Raw genomic sequence first — 21,610 nt, 5'->3', positions numbered from 1 at the left:
CTTCTTGTTTACTATCTGTTGGTACTTTGTTCTTTACAGTTCTGATTCTAACTTATATATAGCCATAAATTCACATGCAATATCTTGTATATTGATTAGTATTTTGATTTTTTTTTAGAGATGCATGTGTTTGTTTCACCTCTTCCAAGGTAAATAACTCATAAATGAAAGATGTCTTGTGACTACTATATGACAAAATATGATGACAAAAAAACTCATTTTCAATTTTTAGAATTATTTTTAGATATTGATATTCCGAATATAGAGAAATATTGACTTGTTGATAAAACGCTGGTTCATATACCGAGAGGTTGTGAGTTGTGTTTTTCGAGTTTTGAGATTTATCATAATTCTAATGAGTCTCATCTATCCTAATGACTCAGATTATAGTGATTCTCGTATTGACCTTAACTTTAACATACACATTGTCATGTTATTAAGAAAATTGACCTCAAAAAGTGTCTAAAAACTTTCAATTTTTCTTTGAAAAACCTAGACTTTTGATCAACCAGATATCAACACGTGTCAAACATATGCTTGTGAACTTTTTCCTTAGCCATCATACAATTATTAATTTTTGGTATATATATCAACATTTTGCTTCATAAATCTCTTACTAGACCAATTTGCTTTGAACATTCTGAAAATCACTTCAAATTTAAATTAATCTCCTTCATTCATCTTTGCAATATTAAAATTCTGATTTTAACCATTTTGAATTTTATTTTCACAGATACATATATCATCTCTATGATTTAACATTGGTACAAAATTCATCATGAGTCATGTTCATTGGTTATTTATCCTATGGATAACATTGATTCTTTTCATCCATAATGTGGAAGGAAGATACCATCATCACAAGAAACCAAAGAAAATTTCCCCCGCTCCAAGTGACCCTTCACCTCCTTCTCCTAGTGTTCCCTCTGATCCATATCCACTTCCAAATGACCCTGGAGAATCTCCTTCAGACTGTATTTTCGATGTACGGTCGTTCGGAGCAGTCGGAGACGGTGAGGCCGACGACACGGCTGCATTTAGAGCAGCATGGAAAGCAGCATGTGCAGTTGAATCAGGAGTTCTTTTCGCTCCCGAAAACTACTGTTTTAAAATCACTTCTACTATCTTTACAGGTCCATGCAAACCTGGACTAGTTTTCCAAGTAAGAATTCTTCCTAAATTTCCTTTGAAGTAGCTGCAATTGTGGTTGTGAATGCTTAAGAATCCTTCACATTGCGGCCGCAATTGCGGTTACAGACTGTCTCTAGTTTTCGTAATTGCAATTTCGACCGTATACCCTTATTTTCCGTAGTTTTAACTTTTATCGCAATATAAAATTACTAAGAATTTTTCTATACTTAATTAACCAACAAGTTTGAAATATGTACAGATTGATGGAACTTTGATGGCACCAGATGGACCAGAATGTTGGCCTGAGGCAGATAGTAAAAATCAATGGCTTGTATTTTATAGACTTGATCAAATGACTCTAAACGGAACCGGAATTATCGAAGGCAACGGAGAAAAATGGTGGAATCTTCCTTGCAAACCTCACCGGGTAATACTAACTAACATTGACGCAATTATTTTTGTATTTTCAAATTCAGACTTAAATCAACAACTTACACTCATTTAACTGATCTGGACGACACGAGCTTCTTAAAGTTACATTTTATTAAGTAAATTCTAGTAATAATTTTTTTGACATTTCAGGCTCCTAGTGGAAAAACTATTTCAGGACCATGTGATAGCCCTACAGTAAGTAAACTAATTTATCATCAATAATTAATAACATTAGAAGTCTCATTGATTATGTCTCTTTTTGTGTATAGATGATAAGGTTCTTCATGAGCTCAAATTTGGTGTTAAGTGGGTTGAAAATACAAAACAGTCCTCAATTCCATGTGAAATTTGATGGTTGTGAAGGTGTATTAATTGATCAATTGTCCATTTCTGCACCAAAACTTAGTCCCAATACTGATGGAATTCACTTGGGAAACACAAAGGAAGTTGGAATTTATAATTCCATGATAAGCAATGGTAAAAAAAAAATTAACATTGTTTAACTTTCTCAATATAGAAATTTTTTTTATATTGATTTTATTTTATTTATTTATTTATTAATTTAGAAAATGTTACATTTTTTAATAGGTGATGATTGCATATCAATTGGACCTGGTTGTTCAAATGTGAATGTAGATGGTGTTACTTGTGCTCCTACCCACGGAATTAGGTATGTCACATAGTTTCGGTTATTTTAGTTAAAATGGTTTTTAACTAACAATTAATTATGGTTAATAAAAAACAAATTTAGTTGATGGTTTTTTCATATATTATGTACCTATATTTGTGTGGTCCAAGAACCATTTCAAAAGCCAAAAACAAATGAAAAGTGACTTTAACTTATAGCGTGAGTGTAATAACTCTTGTGTCTCATAAGATAACATTTTATATTCAAGAAAAATAAATAAATAATGAAAAAATTGTTTTTGAAATTGAAACCTCCTTTCTAAGTTCAAATGATCACAGGATTTATTTTCTTCTTTTAGATTTTTTAATGTGACTTCATTACTTTTATGGTTAGAAGTTTCAAACTTCCGATCATAAATATGAAAATAGTCAAAGTAGTCAGACAACTTAGAGGTTCTCTGTAGGTTAATCGTAGTTTTAATCATGACAAATCAAATAGATGTTCTATTAAACCACGATTTAATTATGATAATGTTTTTAACACTCTATTTAATCACAATTTAACTGTAAAAACGGTCCTAACGGTCGTGACAATAGTAATCTAGATCATTTCAACGGTATTGAATGATGTATTGTTGTAATGTGGCTTTAGTATTATTTGTATGGCTTGTAACTGACTAACAATCGTGTTCATTGTGTTGCAATTTCAACAGCATTGGAAGCCTTGGAGTACACAATTCCCATGCATGTGTTTCAAACCTAACGGTTCGAAATTCGATCATAAGAGAATCAGACAATGGACTAAGAATCAAAACATGGCAAGGAGGTACAGGATCAGTAACAGGTTTAACATTTGACAACATACAAATGGAGAATGTGAGAAACTGCATCAACATAGACCAATTCTACTGCTTATCGAAAGAGTGTATGAATCAAACATCGGCGATTTACGTAAACAACATATCCTACAGAAAAATAAAGGGAACTTATGATGTTAGAACACCTCCTATTCACTTTGCTTGCAGTGACACTGTTGCTTGCACAAACATAACTCTCTCTGAGATTGAACTTTTGCCTTATGAAGGTGAATTGGTTGATGACCCTTTTTGTTGGAATGCTTATGGAAGACAAGAGACCTTGACTATTCCTCCACTTGATTGTTTGAGGGAAGGTGAGCCTGAAACCGTTGTCGAGCGGTCTGATTATGAATGCAGTAGTTAAGATGTTATGGAGGATATATCATATCATATATTCATATGTATCTATATATAGTACATGTATAGAGACATTTGGTTTATTGTGTTTGTGGTTTTGTATTGTGGGTAACTTAGGATTTCTCACTATTTGAGGTATGAGATATAGAATTTAAGTCTAGTTTTTGGGACTTATATTGTAATAGGCTTCGGGTTGATTATGAAATAGGAAATATGGTTTCAGGTTCAATGGTAGTTGATGAATTGAAATCAGTGTATGTTGGTTGTGCACAAGCAGAATGATAATCCTATGCAGGGATGAATGCACATAACCAACTTTGTTAGGTAAACATATTTATGAAAAGTTACAGGTTTAGATAGAAAGGTTTCTTTAGAATTCAAATCAAATAAAACATATTGTAATCTTTTGTTCCAATTTCAAAGCTTAAAAATATGTGTTTCCTAGATGGAAGAATTTGGGTTGAGGTTACCTCGGCTTCTATAAAATCGACTTCTAACTTAGAGAATTGTCTCTACTTATAAACAACATATGTTCAAGTTACATATTGTCTGATGTAAAACTTTTCAAACACTCTTTCAAATGCAATATTAGATGCGTGATATAAATTACGGATGATTTGATAGTGGAATTTTGATTGTAGATGACCAAACGAATCTTAAACGAGACTTTAATATCATCTTGAAATTTGGATTGAGCATAACTCAACTTTCAAAATTGACTTATAAGATGAGAATTGTTCTACTTATAAACATATGTTCAGACTAGGGGTGGCAAAACGGGCCGGGGCCCGCCGGGCCGCTCGCGCACCCGCCAAAAAATGGCGGGTTGGGTTGGGATTTTAGGCTCGCCGCTCGCCCAAGCCCGCCCCGCCAAAACCCGCCGCCCGCCATACCCGCCCCGCCAAAGCCCGCCGCTCGCGAAAGCCTGCTCCTCCTCCAAAACTCACTCTTTTTTTAGTTAATTCTAGTAATTGCAATTCTTGATGGTTTATTTTATACATTTATTTATAAATATATGTAATATTTTTTAAGTAAATTTGTTAAAAATTACTTTTATAAAAAATTGTTTTAAAAAATAAGTGAAAAGTTTAATTAAAAGGTAAAAAAAGTCTATTAATCTATTAAAAAAAATATAAATAAAAATAGGCGGGTAAGCCCGCCGCCCGCCAACCCGCCTTCTTGGCGGGGCTGTTGGAAATTATAAGGATTAATTCCATCAAATTTTGTTCCAAAATGACAAATGTGAGAATGGCAATAAATGCTTCATAAATAGTCCCACATAGAAAGTGGAGCAAACTTTAAAAGCATTTATATATCACTTGGAATAATGTGCATTCCAAAAGAGCCAAAGAGGATAAAGTGCCACATAGTCATATGTGGTGGTCCCAAGCCTTATGCCACTTGTCTCTACCAAAAACACCCTCGCCGGTGTCGCCACCGGCGACACCGGCTCCGGCTCCGGGACCGGGTCCGAGGGCGTGGGCGTAGAGGCGCTAGTGGCGGCTTGTAGACGGCACTTGAGCACTTAGGCACGTCGCATCGGAGCGATCGGGCTATTCGCGGCGTTAATGAGGCGGCGCCGGTGGCGCTCCGGCCGCCTCCGGCGGGCGGCCCGGCCTTCGGCCGTTTCGAAATACATAACATTCCATGAAGTGGTGCATTGTATTTTATGAACCATTGCAATTATATATATTTTAAATAATATTGTTTCATGAAGAGTTGCAACTTATGAAACACACTTTTGCATGGGCTATAAATACAAGCTTGTTATTTTCGGAATCAACACACAAAATCATTATCCTCTAATATATTTCCAGACAGCTTCCTTGCATTCGAGTTTCTTCACCGGTCTTGTGCAGACTCGAGTAAGGCTGAATTATCCTGGGTATTCAGGCCGTTCCAACTCTAAGACAATCGAGAGTGTGCTTGAAATACTTTTAAGGAAAGTGATTCCGTTCGCGATTCAGCCTGGATCCATTCGATCTCACCGATATTTCTAACAATCTTAAAAGTATTTGTTCTTCAATGGCTTCCGACGCTGCAGTTTCAAGCATCAAAGTTATGAACCAGGATCTTGTCAAATTGGATCGCTTTGATGGAACAAATTACACCAGATGGCAAGACAAGATGACATTCCTTCTGACTGCCCTGAAGATTCAATATGTCTTAGATCCTGACTTGCCGCCAATTCCAGAACCAACAGATGATGATTCTGACGAAGTCAAAAAAGAACGCAAGAAACGTAAGGAGGACGAATTGCTGTGTCGTGGACATATCCTAAATACATTATCTGATCGTCTCTACGACCTCTATACGGATAATCCCTCCGCGGTTGAGATATGGAAAGCCCTCGAGTTTAAATTCAAGGCCGAAGAAGAAGGTACGAAAAAGTTTTTAATTTCTAAGTACTTTGATTTTAAATTTGTAGACGGTAAACCAATTCTTCCCCAAGTGCACGAATTGCAAGTCCTGGTGAACAAAATCAAAGCAGTGAAAATAGACATCCCAGAAACCTTTCAAGTTGGTGCAATCATTGCAAAATTGCCACTTTCGTGGAAAGGCTATAGAAAGAAATTGCTGCACAGTTCCGAGGATTTTTCCTTGGAGAAAATCCAGAAACACCTTCGAATCGAGGAGGAATCGAAGGCAAGGGAAAAATCAGAATCTGCAGGTCTTTCCAAAGCCAATGCTGTGACCAACAAAGAAAGAAAGAAGCATGATAGCAACAAGCGTCATCTAGGACCAAAAAAGGAACTTAACAAGTTCAAGAATTCTGGGGGTCAGAAAGGTCCAAAGACCGGATGCTTTGTTTGTGGTAAACCTGGACATTATGCTCGAGATTGCAAGCACAATAAATCAAAGAATGAGATCAATGCTGTTCATTCAAATGATGACATAATCGCTACTGTGAGCGAGATTATGGCAATCCAGGGCAAAGTTCAAGGCTGGTGGTACGATACATGTGCCACGGTGCATGTCTCCTATGACAGGGCTGCATTCAAAACCTACTCTGAGACTAATGATGGACAAGAGGTACAAATGGGAAATGAAGTACGATCTAAGGTTGTTGGAACTGGATCGGTTGAACTCAACTTCACTTCCGGAAAGAAAATTACTCTTGTCAATGTGCTTCATGTCCCAGACATGAATAGGAATCTTGTTAGTGGGGATTTATTGGGAAAACCTGGTATTAAATCTGTTTATGAATCGGGCAAACTTATATTGACCCGTAATGGTGTATTTGTTGGAAAAGGATATTCCGCTGAGGGAATGATCAAACTATGTATTACCAACAATATGATTAATGAAATTTCTAATTCTGCTTATATGCTTGATTCTGTTTCTTTATGGCATAATAGATTAGCACATACTGGTATTAGTTCTATGAAGAGACTAATTAAATCTGGAATGATATCATGTAACATCAATGATTTTAACAAATGTGAATTATGCGTTAAATCAAAGATGATTAAAAAACCTTTCAAAAGTGTTGAAAGAAAGACAAATGTACTTGATCTTATACATTCAGATTTGTGCGAATTTAATGGCATGTTAACCCGTGGGGGAAACAGATATTTCATCACTTTCATTGATGATGCTTCTAGATACACATATGTATATCTCTTAAAGCATAAAGATGAAGCTTTTAATGCCTTTAAGATTTATAAAGCAGAAGTAGAAAATCAATTAAGTAGAAGTATAAAAGTCCTTAGAAGTGATAGGGGCGGTGAATACTTCTCTACTGAATTTGATGCATTTTGTGAAGAACATGGCATAATACATGAATGTTCGGCACCTAGAACACCGCAACAAAATGGCATAGCCGAAAGAAAGAACCGAACATATCAAGAGATGATGAACGCTATGTTAATGCATTCAGAATTACCTTTCAATTTGTGGGGCGAAGCGTTACTATCCGCTTGTCACATAATAAATAGAATTCCTTTAAAGAAAACTGGTATTTCTCCATATGAGGTATGGAAAAACATGGCACCAAATATTGGTTATTTCAAAGTGTGGGGGTGTGTCGCTTACTACAAAAATATGGATCCTAAGAGAACCAAGTTGGGTCCTCGAGGGATAAGATGTGCTTTCGTTGGATATGCACAAAATAGTAAAGCATATAGACTTTTAAATTTAGAGTCTAATATCATTGTTGAATCCCGGGATGTAGAATTCTTTGAAAATCTTATCACTAAGGATAAAGAATCGGAGTCGGCCACAAATAAAGAATCTTGTGAAGAAGATTCTTCTCGGATTGTAGAAATACAACCTGAAGGCACTCCTCAAATCATTGAATCACAACCCGAACCAAGGATAAGCAAAAGAGTCCGGAAAACAAAGAACTTAGGACCAGACGAAATTGATTCTCAATCCATTTCGTTTTATCTGGTCGAAGGAAATAGTACAAAATTCGTTCAAAGTATTCCGGTCATACTTCAAGTAGGGGATGATCCTAAAACTTATAAGGAAGCAATAACTTCCAGGGACTCCTCTTTTTGGAAGGATGCTATCAAAGATGAAATGGATTCAATTATGTCCAACCACACTTGGGAACTTGTCGACTTACCAAAGGGATCAAGACCCATTGGATGCAAATGGGTGTTTAAAAGGAAATATCATAGTGATGGTACCTTAAACACTTATAAAGCAAGATTAGTGGCAAAGGGATTCAGACAAAAGGAAGGTATAGATTACTTTGACACCTATGCACCAGTAGCAAGGACAACCACAATTCGATTGTTGTTTGCCTTAGCCTCTTTGAATGATCTTATAGTTCATCAAATGGATGTTAAAACAGCGTTCCTAAACGGAGATCTCGATGAGGAAATCTATATGGAACAACCAGAAGGCTACGTACTTCCTGGAAATGAACTAAAGGTGTGCAAACTAGTCAAATCCTTATATGGATTGAAACAAGCACCAAAACAATGGCATCAAAAATTTGACTCTACAATATTGTCAAATGGATTTATTCCTAATTCTTGCGACAAGTGCCTATATACAAAAGTGTACAAAGACACTGTAATATTTCTGTGTCTCTATGTTGATGACATGCTAATAATTAGCAACAAAATGAATGGGATTTTAGAAACAAAGAAATTTCTAACTTCCACTTTCAAGATGAAAGATCTTGGACTTGTTGACACTATTTTAGGAATAAAAGTCAAGCGAAATAGTGGGGGTTATGAACTTAATCAAACACATTATATTGAGAAAATGCTTGATAAGTTCAAACACCTACAATTCAAGGAAGTAACCACTCCATTTGATCATGTAATCAAGCTTGAAAAGAATGATGGAAGAGCAGTGGCTCAACTAGAATATGCAAGTGCAATCGGATGTCTCATGTACTTAATGCAATGTACCAGACCTGACATATCTTTTGCAGTTAGTAAAATGAGTAGATTTACTAGCAACCCGAGTAATGAACATTGGAAGGCAATCACGAGAATTTTTGGCTATTTACTGAAAACCAAAAATCTTGGCCTTCATTATGGTAAATTTCCTGCCATACTAGAAGGATATACCGATGCGAGTTGGATATCAAATGTTGGAGATCATAAATCTACAACTGGTTGGATATTTACACTAGCTGGAGGGGCAATTTCTTGGAGGAGCAAGAAACAAACATGCATCACTCTTTCGACCATGGAATCAGAGTTTGTGGCTCTCGCTTCCGCTGGTCAAGAAGCAGAATGGTTGAGGGATCTTCTATTAGAAGTTCCATTGGCTAAGGACAATGTTTCAAAGGTTATGATACACTGTGATAGCCAAGCCACTCTCGCAAGAGCATTCAGCGAAGTGTATAATGGAAAGTCTAGGCATATAGGACTTAGACATTCTTTCGTGAGAAAGTTGATTAAGGATGGAATCATTTCACTCACGTATATACGAACAAATTATAATTTGGCTGATCCGTTTACTAAGCCACTGGCCAGAGACTTAGTAAAAACAACCTCGAGAGGCATGGGGTTGAAACTCCTTGAGTAAGAGTTCCGACAACGGCGGCAACCCAATCTTATGTTAACAGAACATTAACTTCAAGATTTTCAATGGGTAACAACAAGTCGTTGATTTGGATAATTGTCAAACATTTCGTGATAATGTTGACTTTGAAACGAGGGTTGAGTTTTACTTTAAAAACTCTTAATGAAGTTCAATACCAGGGGTACGTGTCTTGTGGAAAAGGACACAATATGAACTTCACCTATGTGAATTTCGAGATGGTGCCGTCTCAAAGTGAGAGTTGGAGTTTCTCTCATGAAAAATTCATGAAACAGGATAGCACATGGCCATAAATAAGTGCTAGGCGAGTTATGCAGAGGAAGAACCCTTAAAGAGTGTGTGTAAGGCGACACCGGTCTAATCATATGGATTCATGGTTTAAAAGCTTTGCTACCTAATATTCCGATTAAACTTTGTGTTGTCCTCACTAAGGTTAAGTTTTAAATCGAAAGATACCTAACTGTATTAACACTCTTTATACTATATTTCTGGAATTATTAGATTTGTCATTATTAGAACAAGTGGGGGATTGTTGGAAATTATAAGGATTAATTCCATCAAATTTTGTTCCAAAATGACAAATGTGAGAATGGCAATAAATGCTTCATAAATAGTCCCACATAGAAAGTGGAGCAAACTTTAAAAGCATTTATATATCACTTGGAATAATGTGCATTCCAAAAGAGCCAAAGAGGATAAAGTGCCACATAGTCATATGTGGTGGTCCCAAGCCTTATGCCACTTGTCTCTACCAAAAACACCCTCGCCGGTGTCGCCACCGGCGACACCGGCTCCGGCTCCGGGACCGGGTCCGAGGGCGTGGGCGTAGAGGCGCTAGTGGCGGCTTGTAGACGGCACTTGAGCACTTAGGCACGTCGCATCGGAGCGATCGGGCTATTCGCGGCGTTAATGAGGCGGCGCCGGTGGCGCTCCGGCCGCCTCCGGCGGGCGGCCCGGCCTTCGGCCGTTTCGAAATACATAACATTCCATGAAGTGGTGCATTGTATTTTATGAACCATTGCAATTATATATATTTTAAATAATATTGTTTCATGAAGAGTTGCAACTTATGAAACACACTTTTGCATGGGCTATAAATACAAGCTTGTTATTTTCGGAATCAACACACAAAATCATTATCCTCTAATATATTTCCAGACAGCTTCCTTGCATTCGAGTTTCTTCACCGGTCTTGTGCAGACTCGAGTAAGGCTGAATTATCCTGGGTATTCAGGCCGTTCCAACTCTAAGACAATCGAGAGTGTGCTTGAAATACTTTTAAGGAAAGTGATTCCGTTCGCGATTCAGCCTGGATCCATTCGATCTCACCGATATTTCTAACAGGGGCGGGCATGAATTTTATGCCCATTTTACTTGGCGGGCATGCCCGCCCCGCTCGTTTTTTGGCGGGCATAAGGCGGGGCGGGCGGCGGGCGGGGCGGGCGGCCCGTTTTGCCACCCCTAGTTCAGACTAGATAAAAATGATTTTATTTGCACGATTCATAAGATTTAAATGTATATCTATTTAAATAAGTTAATTATAGTATTGTAAATTACAATTTATAAAAAATATTGAAATGTTTTTCTACAAAGTGTAACAAGTTCTTAATTTTGGAGTTTTACTTTTGTTTAAACATTTAGTGTTGTCATTGTGGTTTATTTCATTCTTTTTCTGCGTAGTTTATTTTGTTTGTCCGTCTTAATTGTGAAATCTTTTAAATGTTGTTATATGTCACCCCATCTTATATATTTTTATTTTTATTTATCATTAATTCATATTGTTGTTAAAAAAAATATTAACTATATTTTATCCAAAAAAATTGACCATACATTTTTATAATATAAATACATGAACTATATATAGAAAAAAATTTCAAATAATTAAAACTCATTATAAAAATAAAAACTAATCAATCAACTTGTCTCAATCTAATTTAAAAAAAAGGTTTAATGGATATGCACTGACAGTGTAAAACAGTTTTACACTGTCATCCAATAGAAAACAGACAATTTGCCATGTCATTAAAATTTTTTAAAGATAAAAGTGTGATGGAATTGGATACATGGTTGTGATTGGTTGACAGTGTAAAACTATTTTACACTGTCAGTGCATCACCCATTTTCTCTTAAAAAAATCATGGAAAAAAAGAAAATGCATGGACAGTGTAAAATATTTTTACACGGTCAATGAGAGACATGCATCAGAATAAATCTCATTTTTAATTTTAAAAAATTGAAATTACATGATAAATTGAAGCATTTTGATTTTGATTGGTTATATGTGTAAACTATTTTACAATAACATAACACTATCTTTAAACTCAAAAATTAAAAGTGAAATTTGAAATATTAAAACATATTTAATCCTATTATTTTTATATACTTTATTTAAACTTCATTATAATAAAAAAAGAAAACGGCGAGTCGTTCACCCGTTCGGCCTAAACGCACGCCACTTTCTTGTCTTCTTTTCTGGTTCTAGTGGTCTCTCTGCGGCGGACTCAGAAAAATTGATATCACAATCAGGTAACTGCCCATGATCCCAATCCATAAATCCTATAATGGGGTTCATCTATCTTTTCTGCTTGACCATTTTTCATATCTGCCTACGAAGTGCTCGATGAATTGTCTCTGTGAAGTTTCTTATTTTCAGTTTTTGTTTTGCAGGGTAAATAGTTTCGGAAATGCCGACTCTTCAAACTTCACTGCCTCCTGAACTCGCTAACAATGCCATTAGGGTAATATAAAACTTCTTCTTTCTGTTCAATTCAATGGAAGATTTTTACTTGTTTTAAGTTTGAAAATAATTTTTTTTTTTTAATATTTTGATATGTTTTGTTTTAGCTTTACCGTGAATGTCTACGAAGAGCTAAATATATTGGTCATCGGGTAAGTGATTCTTTCTTCTGTTACTCTCAGTTAGCTTCAATGGGTGTTTGTTGCTGCTACCCTAATTTAAACACTGATGTGATTTTTGTTATCGCTATCACCCACTAAAAAATACAAAATATGTTAATAACTTTGCATTGATTAGGTTTCTTGTTTGCCATAGTGAGTTTGTTTGCCATTAAGTTTTTGTTTACAATTGGTGTAAATTCTAAAGACATGTAGTTGAGATCCATATTATTACAATTAGATGTTGAGATTTAGCTAGCAAGGTGGACTTACTCGATTGGAATTTATGCTTTCATTGCGGTCCGCCCCTAGTCCCCTAAATTGGGCATTTGACTTGCCTTAATTGAAGCCTCCAACACCTTCATTGTGTTGGGTTTGAAGGGGTCTATTTAGTCACAAAATGCATAGGGATATGGCTTGTGTTGTGTTTTGAGAAGCGTGACAAGGTGTGTTAGAATTTCTGCCTTCATTGCAGCCTCCAACACCTTCTTTATGTTGGGTTTGAAGGGGTGGATTTTGCTTGGAGATATTATATGTGTTGTGTTTATAAGTGGGGCTAATACCCACCTTTCAAGTCGGTTTTATAAGGTTGAGTTAGGCTCAACCACACTTTCTAAGATACTCAGATCCTTTGATTACACAACATCATTTACTTGCTGATTGTTTGGTTTAAACTTTAAAGAGGGGATGTGAGTGTAGGAATTTCAATGGAGGGGGAGGGGAGAGGAAAATAAACAACTAGAACATTAACTTTGTTTCCTACGTTATGGGCACTCTGTTCTCCTATCACAATTTTAGATGTCAGCAATGTATTCTTTTTTCAACTCTATGTCGTGACCACCGCTCTAAAAGAAGTCAAGTTCATGGGTATCATGTCAAGCCATGGCTTCTTGCCGGAGACATTGTCGATGAATGGATTCATTATGTTGTCGGTGGTGGGATCTAAGGTGGTGGATGGCAGAGAACATAGTGCTAAGGGAAATGGTGTATCTGTGACATGTCTAACGTTTATTGAGGGGGTCTCTAGTTGGGGACATTATTGGTGATGTCATTCATCAATTTGTGGATGGGGATCTGAGAGGGTGGACGATTGGAATGATTTCTTTCCAGCATTCTTATTCACGCCATTATTGACGTTGAATCTGTCTGGGGTGTGTGGCTAGTGCTGATTTTGATATTGGGGGAATTTTTATAAGATCGGTGGTAGTAGTGACTAGCAATTGATTGAGAAGAAATGAGGGAAGCAATTGTAATAGCACCATTTGTACAATGATCCTTTGACTCCCATTTATTACTTCAAGGTTCTCAGAATATGGATCTATCTTAAATTCTTCTCAGTTGGTTCAAAAGGATTTTCATGTGTTTTACCAATGAGACTGCCAATAGCAGCTAGCTTGTAGAAGGCTTATGTGACTTGGAAGTTGTAAGTGTTGAGAATGTTTTTGTTAAAAGTAGGAATGCACAAAGGATGTGAGTGAATGGCAAGCACCCATGCACCCTTCCTTGTCGTTGCCGCAGAAAACCCCTTTTGGAAGAACATGTATTGTAGAACTTTTTGAATTAATATTAGGATATCTGACCTTTGGAAGAATAATACACATGTAAAATCGTGATAGGAAAATAGTAGGAACAGAAAGAAGGAAACTTTGTCTTAGTTTAGTTAAACAACGGTCCCTTTCTATGCTTATTACACTCTTCATGTATGATCATGGTGCACATTTTAACTCATTTACTCTCCCTGGGTGAGGGCGTCCGGAATTTGGGAACGGGGAGTTCTAGCTCCTCTTTTCTCTAAATTCTAAATCAATCATGTATGATCATGGTGCACATCTTAATTCATTTGGGGGGTGGGGTAAAATTCTGAGAAGGGTGATTCGACCACCTGACACCTCCTATCTTCTCCAAATTCTAAATCTATCACTTCCATAAATATCATTTTCTTCCTCTTTGTTCTGCTCCAACCAAATAGCTAGTTATGTAACTGTCCTTTTTTATGCTTGTTACAACATTCATGTGTGATAAAAATAAGATCTGCTCGTTTTCATTCTATTTCAGCAACATAACACACCGCTTCTTGTTGAAATGGTGAGACAACAGTTTAAGAAAAACATGCATGAGACAGATCCCGACAAGATTCAAAAGTTAAAGGATGAGTAAGTCTGTGCTCTAATATATATTGCATTTATATTACATATGTTTTCTAGATTTCTAGTCTGTTCCCATTTCTTCTTTGGTTCTCTTTGGTCCTAGCAGAAAATGATATTTTTCTTTTTCTTTCTATTGTTTTACAGTGCTGCAAGGGGACTTATAAATCACATATTGTACGAGTCAGAGAAAATTACTGGTCGTAAATTTAGCAAGACTCCTCCTAAAGAAGCTTAATTAGTTTAATTCCAGATGATTTAGAGTGCTGGGTTTGACAGATCAATCATATAGAAATTACCTTCCTTGGTTCTTATGATGGTTATATTAAACTGTTGAAATAAAAAAAGTTGCTCAATTACTTTCTCTATCTGCCACTCTTTTGTTAAAACTATTTTAGTTTCTTCCTAATGATTCAGTGTCTTGTTTATTCAACATTTGGAAAATAATTGTTCCTAAGCCGTGCCTTATTGTGGTTGATTCTTTTGACGTTTGTACTAGTGTAGTGCTAGTAAACGAACGTGCCTTATTGTGGTTGATTCTTTTGACTTTTGTACTTGTGTAGAGCTAGTAAACTCGGGAATAGCAGTGATTAGTTTTATTGTTTTTAATGTCTTTTTGTTTACACTGACAAGCTTAGTATATGAGACATAAATATGATTAATGATGTGTTGGTTGAAGTTGAGGGCTGTATACTTTATCTGGGAACTATGGATTTTGAAATACTTGTAAACTCTTTGGACTGTGTTACAATGGAGCTCATCACCTTTGGACTGCAAATTCGTTTAACCTCTCCGCGGCTTCTAGTGATAATCCCATCCAGAATCTCTCCTTCCTCTGCCAAGGAATCTGTCCTGCTCAACTCTATTTCCTACACAAACCAACAACCAAGAACAGCTTAAGATTTGGATTGACCTCAAGTTGGCTTTGCTAGAAAGAAGAGAAAAACAAGTTTAGTTCATATCTTTTTGATATCAATGTCATTGCTCTTTCATACAATTTCCTGACATGTTTATATATAGTTTGAACACCTTCCTCCATTTCTTTTTTGGCCAAGAAACTCCTAATATGTAGACAAATAAGGTGATGTTTGACTACTTACTGCAGATATGTTGAATGGTAATGCTGGAACTTCTTCATATTCTGCAGCATCTAAATCTTGAAGATATACCCCTTTGAAGAACTTGGGCAGAATGTACTGTCTTACAGGAACGAGAAGCATTATCATCAATGGAAACAGAACTCCGGCGATTGGAACCCAAGTGATACCAAAACAAACAAGCAAGTATACAGTCTGGAAGAATGTAAATGCTGCAATTATCTTGAAAGGTACTGTTTCCGCGTAAGTTGCATGGCATTCTTCAAGAATTCTAAAAAACCAGAAAGTTAGCGAGTCACTCAACAAATTTTCTGAAATAAAGGAAAAATGGAGACAAAATGTTCTGAAAGCGAATACTTGAGTCACTCAACAAATTTTCTGAAATAAAGGAAAAATGGAGACAAAATGTTCTGAAAGCGAATACTTGTGTCTTTTGCTCGACGCAGTGAAAATGAATAAAATTCTTTCCCAGAACTGGTTGCCAGGTAAGTTTTCAATGGCCATGAAAGCGAAATATCCCCACAGTACAGAAGTTGGAATCATTTTCAGGAAAGGCATAGCTGCTACACATCCTCCGACCATTAAAGATTGAAGCAAGTTGCTTACTCGCTGTTCTTTAACCTCAATAGGTAATAATTCATCAATTTCTTTCTCAACATCAAATATGGACTCATCGACCGCACTATTTATACTTCTCATACTCGATGCCAGTTGAATAGTTGATTCTTTCAACTCTTTCAGTCCCTGTCAAAACAAGCTTAGGCAAGGTTGGATGATATATTACACGACGAAAGATTTTTATGTATCTTTCCTAGGTTTGCGACTGTTAAAAACATAAAGCTGAACTTAGGAGTCATGTTCCGAGAAATCGTTGTCAGCTACGACTAGGTTTATGTTATACCAGTGGGGAGAAGAGGGGTGATAAAAAGACTACATCATACATACCATTGAGGAAGGTTCCTGGTGAGTTAGGGGAGTTTGCATCTGCCAGTAAGCACTTTGCATACTTCCATATACTTGTTCTAAGTTTTCTTGCTTTCTCATACAACTTCGAGCTGTTGCAACAAGTCTGGTTCTAAGTAACTGCAAATCACCAAAAGTATAAGAATGGATTGTTTCACCATACAGGTAATCATTCTATATTACGATTCCACTTTCTGTTTTGAAGTTCTAGGCCTACCAAAGTTTGAGGTAATGGAAATGCATTAACAACATTTATCAGTCTAAGTTATAGAAATTCATCTTCCATATAACCTCCATATCCTTTTCATGAACTAAAACTTTACTTTTTTTCATCTTTGACACATTTCACTTGATTTAATTTTTCTTTTTTATTTCTTTCTCTTTCCTTAACAAACATATATATAGATTTTTCTCTCTTTTTGGTTCTTGAATATTAGTATAATACGTCAAAATCTTGAGTTATTGCTTCACTCGCTGCCTTCTTGATCTCTTTCTTATCTTTCATATACATTTTCCAAGTTTTTACATCTAGACCATTTTTTAAAACATTCATTTTCTTACTCTAACTTTAATCTAAACATTTTTATTCTACCACCACGATTCTTTACCCCTAGATCCAAAAACTCTTGATTCTCCAAATGTCTCTTTACCTACTTTTCTCATCTCTTGCGACATCTTGTTTAACATATCATTTTCGCTTCTTTGTGGCTGTCTGAAACCCCCTCGAGATCTTGTGTTGGAAACTCCTTTATTTTTCAACCTTCAAATGCCACCAATTGATCCATGAAGCTCTCATGTGACTTATTCTCTTCGCTGTCCTTTTGAATCTGGCATCCATAACCAATATCTTATATTGGATAGTCAAACTCTCTCCAGATATAACTTTGATTTTCAAGCAAATCTTCCTATCTCACTTTCTAATAAAAAAGAAATTTAATTGGGAATATGTCACACTACTCTTAAATGTGATAAGATGCTTATATCTTTTTCTAAGGCATGTATTAGTTATAATAAGATCAAAAATCAACGAAAAATTTAGTAAAGATTTACCCTCCCCATTTACCTACCTGAGACTATATCCTCTTACACGCGCTCAAAGTCTCTAACTATGTTCCCTATAAGTGTGTTAAATCCTCCATAAATTTTATTCTAAGGTGTTCTTATAACCCAATCTAAAGTGCGTAACGATTAATAACATTAAGAGTGTTTAGTTTCACCACGTATATTTTAGGACCATAATTTGACCTCCTACTCTTTTTACATCTACAATATCATTCTTCCACTCTTTATCTATAATAATTCACACCCCATTATTTAACCTTTTCGGTGTATCAAAGTTTAAATCCCGAAGTGTGTAGTTCTTTTGTCTTTACACCCGTCCACTTAGTTTAAATTCTACAATCAGGAACTAACTTTATCCACACCCCTTTACGAAAATGTGGGAACCCTTGCTTATTATACCATGCATCTAGGCGGCGATGCAGCAACCATTAATCATTTGATCTTGTACTTGAGCCATACACCACATTACCGGGAAACGACCTAGCATTCACATTATTACGCATTTGATATACGTCATGGAAATTAAACGACGAAGATTTACCCTAACTATCGACTGTCTAACTCATCCCTCTCCTTTTAACCATGTTTGAGACCGACTATGCATATCAAATTATCAATGCTTACCTAGGCAGGGTTTAAGCTATAAAACAAAAAACAAAAAATTACTTTAATATGTATACCTGATGCTTCAATGTAGCTAAACTTTTGGTATGCATTGGAGATTGTGGAATAACACCATTTGATGGGGGGAATTCCAATTAGACCACATAATATAACCTGTCATTCAACATATCAACCATTAAAAAATTAGGGATCAAATTCACTTCATGGACAGATCAAGAAACCATATTTTTACATTTGCAATAGTCAAAAGGCAAAGAACCAAAGGATCAAATAAGGCATAAAGGGATGGATCATGTACCATGAATCCCAAAAGAAGTAAATCATAATGGAATGAAGGAGGCTTTCTCAAATTGAACTCTTTCTGCTGAGAAAGCTGAGATGCTATACTATGGTCAAAATAGTAAAGCACAGCAATCATTGTTGCTGGAATAAATGCTCCAATAATATAGAAAACTGGCACATTCAGCATTTCCTTTATGACAGTCCAGTTTTTATATGCACCATGGGACCATGGATTCGGACTCAAGAGTCTCCTAGGGATTCCGGTTGGAATATTTTGCAGCTGGTATGTAAGAAACAGCAGTCCATAACAGAACCATCATCGGGACACCGTAATCCGCTACAAGACCTCGTAAACATCCTGCAATAAGAAGAAAATAAATCTATAAACTATTGAAACATAAGTGAAAACTTGGTTCCAAGATGAGTTAAGAATCTAAAATTTCACAAAAGTCTTACCTGATCCATATCGCCAAGACCTTGCTTTACGGCTTCTCGATGCTGTAAGCAGAAACCCAAAGGACAGAATCAAAGCAAACATGCCGTTTCCAAATCTCCAAGAAGATTGAAATTCCGTTGATGCACGGTTTGATCTCTCAAGTATATGAAACTCGTGAATTAGTCCCTGTCAAATGCAATTAGGGAACATCTATATCAGATATTATATCATGTCCGGTGTCTATGTCTGGTCCGTTCTTCATAGTAGAGGACAAAAGATGTAGAAAGACGTATCTTACTTTAATAGCCTCTTGCATGAAGAGCATTGCAATAAGAAGGCCAAAAAGTTCACCGGCGACTCGAGTGAACCTGTTGATGATGGAGCAAGCCCCTAAGATAGCCAATAGAAACAATAAGAGGGCTGTCCACATGCATACCCTGCCAATGAAAAAGTCTTTCAGAAGAACCCGAGTTCAATAATTACTGACTATACTTAACTTATCTTCTAGCCAAAACTACGGATTACTAGAGCCTCATTCTCCGAGAATTCGAAAGTTAAGATGTAAAAGTAATTTATATATCTTAATTAAGAAAACGATACCATCCAGTCCAAGCTAGGAAGAGCTTCGAACCCAAATCCGGCCTATTTTTAGCAAACTTGAACATGAATGTATACATGATTACAGTCGGTTCCGCTACTCCAAGAATTAACAAAGGCTGGCCTCCAATAATCGAGTGTATAATTCCACACATTGCAGTTGATGCTAATGTTTGCACAGAAGTGAGTATCCCATCTAGAAAATCGTTGGAACACAGAAAATCAAATTGAAGATATACTAAAAAGATTTCATGCATGGATGAAATTTATAATGTACCTGTATCTCTTTCCAATTGTTCTCCAAATGCAATAACGGGAATCGCTGATGCAAAAAATATATATGTGGTAGGGGCAAGGATCCTGAAACCTGCAGTGAGACCACCAATCCAATCTTGCTTGTAACACATCAGTCTCTTTCGAAGATCGTTTTTAATTCCGCGAAATGGAACAAATGTCTCTTCCATGATTTCTCAACCAGAAGTTATTACCAAAAACAATGACTACACTCTTATGGTAAAACAAGAAAGCAAATAGACACCATTATGGCTTAAAAGACTATTGATTTTATGCAAATAAAGTAATAAACCTCTTCAATAGAATCTCAATGACATTGACAAAGAGTGTTAGTGTTACTTCATGTTGTGTAATGAAATTTAATACATGCTTACAAGGAATAGAAAAAATGTAGTACAAAGAAGGCTAGAAAAGAGGTAATAACAATGTTTTAATGGTTTTGATGAAACTAATTGTTGAATTTTAAGCCATATATATACTAGAAGAAAATGAGACGTGTACTCTCTAACCAGAATATAGTACTTTACAATTATTTTAAAAATATGGTTACAAAAATATGTGACAAATGAATTGCCATTGAATGTATTAGTATATATTTGGTTTCATGTTTGGAGTCTCTAAAATTGATTCTCAATATATAGAATTGATTTTAATATATAGAATTGATTTTAACATGTTTAGTCATGGTTTTAAATTACAATTGCAGTCTCGGAGGTTGCAGTTGCGAGTAGTGCGATGTCATTTTCGCGTGAATTTTGATTAAGAGGAGTTCTAAATACAACGTTATAAAACAATTAATGTTTAGATTTTTTTATTACCTCAAAAGTAAATTGAGTTTTGAGATTACGAAATTAAGAATTTTGATGAAAATACTTGAAGAATGAAAGACAAAATTGTTCAAAAGAATTTCTAATGCGGCCAAATATGTGATTTTAAAATCACAGTGAAATTGCGGCCTAATGTAGTTGCAGAGGCTACTGCATCAATAATATTGAAGTCACATTTGTAGTTGCGAACTGCAATTTAAAACCATATGTTTGATTATTTTTTAGTAGAAAAGATTATTAGTTTCAAAATTGATTCTAATTGTACTCATAATTTGTAACTTTTGAACATTTGTACACTAAAATTTACGGTTCAATTCATTTTTTCAGCAATTTATCGCTACATAAACCACTTTCAACTCACTTTATACCAGGGTGTGTCATTTTTTTTGACACAATTTGTTTAAAAAAGAATCTCACTCAATGTGTAGTTATTTCAATAGTAATGGTATGGTTTGACAGTACCATGTATATAATTAGCAACTTATACAATCATATCTAGAAAAGAAATTATTGTAATTAGTTGTGGTTTAGAACCCTAATGTTTTGAATTAATTTAATATAGCTATATGCTTTTAACACTATTTATGCATCAAGTTCTTCCAATGCAAATAGGAACAATCACAATCACAACTTGAAAAATAAGTAGGAAAATGTCTTGAATATACCATTAAGTACAGTGGTTCACAAGTAGAAAGATTTCTTATGAGAAAGATTTCATAGATCATATATAGATATATTCTTAAAAATGGAGTATTTAACATTATAACCAGAATTGGAATATAAATTTGTCTTGAATTTCATATCTAGTTGCAAACATAGAACAAGATATTGTAGGGGGTAATGGATGACACATTGGGGGCAAAGTATACTATACTTTTAGTTTGGAGTCATTCATATCTAGTTGCACATCTCACACGAATAATTTACAAAACTAAGAGATAGATTCATCAAGACCAAGTGAATCTTATTGTTCAAT

General features: G+C 35.6%; 2 protein-coding genes and 1 pseudogene across 2 annotated transcripts; 2 read left to right on the top strand and 1 right to left on the bottom strand.

Annotated features, from left to right (window-relative positions):
- The first annotated feature begins 614 nt into the window (after positions 1-614).
- LOC131595306 (polygalacturonase At1g48100-like) lies at positions 615-3,819 on the top strand. Its single transcript, XM_058867627.1, has 6 exons — positions 615-1,162; positions 1,391-1,558; positions 1,714-1,758; positions 1,833-2,040; positions 2,152-2,233; positions 2,904-3,819. The coding sequence occupies exons 1-6, from the start codon at positions 779-781 to the stop codon at positions 3,409-3,411; spliced, it is 1,395 nt and encodes a 464-aa protein (XP_058723610.1). The 5' UTR covers positions 615-778; the 3' UTR covers positions 3,412-3,819.
- Positions 3,820-11,817: 7,998 nt separating this feature from the next.
- LOC131595305 (uncharacterized) lies at positions 11,818-14,885 on the top strand. Its single transcript, XM_058867625.1, has 5 exons — positions 11,818-11,939; positions 12,081-12,151; positions 12,258-12,302; positions 14,364-14,461; positions 14,600-14,885. The coding sequence occupies exons 2-5, from the start codon at positions 12,098-12,100 to the stop codon at positions 14,688-14,690; spliced, it is 288 nt and encodes a 95-aa protein (XP_058723608.1). The 5' UTR covers positions 11,818-11,939; positions 12,081-12,097; the 3' UTR covers positions 14,691-14,885.
- Positions 14,886-15,147: 262 nt separating this feature from the next.
- Positions 15,148-19,977, bottom strand: LOC131597949 (boron transporter 1-like; annotated as a pseudogene).
- Positions 19,978-21,610: the final 1,633 nt, after the last annotated feature.

The sequence above is a fragment of the Vicia villosa genome, linkage group LG4 (genome assembly GCF_029867415.1).
Source record: "Vicia villosa cultivar HV-30 ecotype Madison, WI linkage group LG4, Vvil1.0, whole genome shotgun sequence".
Taxonomy (NCBI): Eukaryota; Viridiplantae; Streptophyta; class Magnoliopsida; order Fabales; family Fabaceae; genus Vicia; species Vicia villosa.
This window is presented reverse-complemented; position numbering and strand designations above follow the sequence as displayed.

What these genes read in the sequence shown, in the direction of transcription:
- LOC131595306 (XM_058867627.1), top strand. Translation starts at nt 779, where the DNA reads ATGAGTCATGTTCATTGGTTATTTATCCTATGGATAACATTGATTCTT. An exon ending in GACCATGTGATAGCCCTACA is followed by an intron (nt 1,759 to 1,832) that starts GTAAGTAAACTA and finishes TTTTGTGTATAG; the next exon opens with ATGATAAGGTTCTTCATGAG. An exon ending in GCTCCTACCCACGGAATTAG is followed by an intron (nt 2,234 to 2,903) that starts GTATGTCACATA and finishes CAATTTCAACAG; the next exon opens with CATTGGAAGCCTTGGAGTAC.
- LOC131595305 (XM_058867625.1), top strand. Translation starts at nt 12,098, where the DNA reads ATGCCGACTCTTCAAACTTCACTGCCTCCTGAACTCGCTAACAATGCC. An exon ending in TCGCTAACAATGCCATTAGG is followed by an intron (nt 12,152 to 12,257) that starts GTAATATAAAAC and finishes GTTTTGTTTTAG; the next exon opens with CTTTACCGTGAATGTCTACG. An exon ending in CTAAATATATTGGTCATCGG is followed by an intron (nt 12,303 to 14,363) that starts GTAAGTGATTCT and finishes ATTCTATTTCAG; the next exon opens with CAACATAACACACCGCTTCT.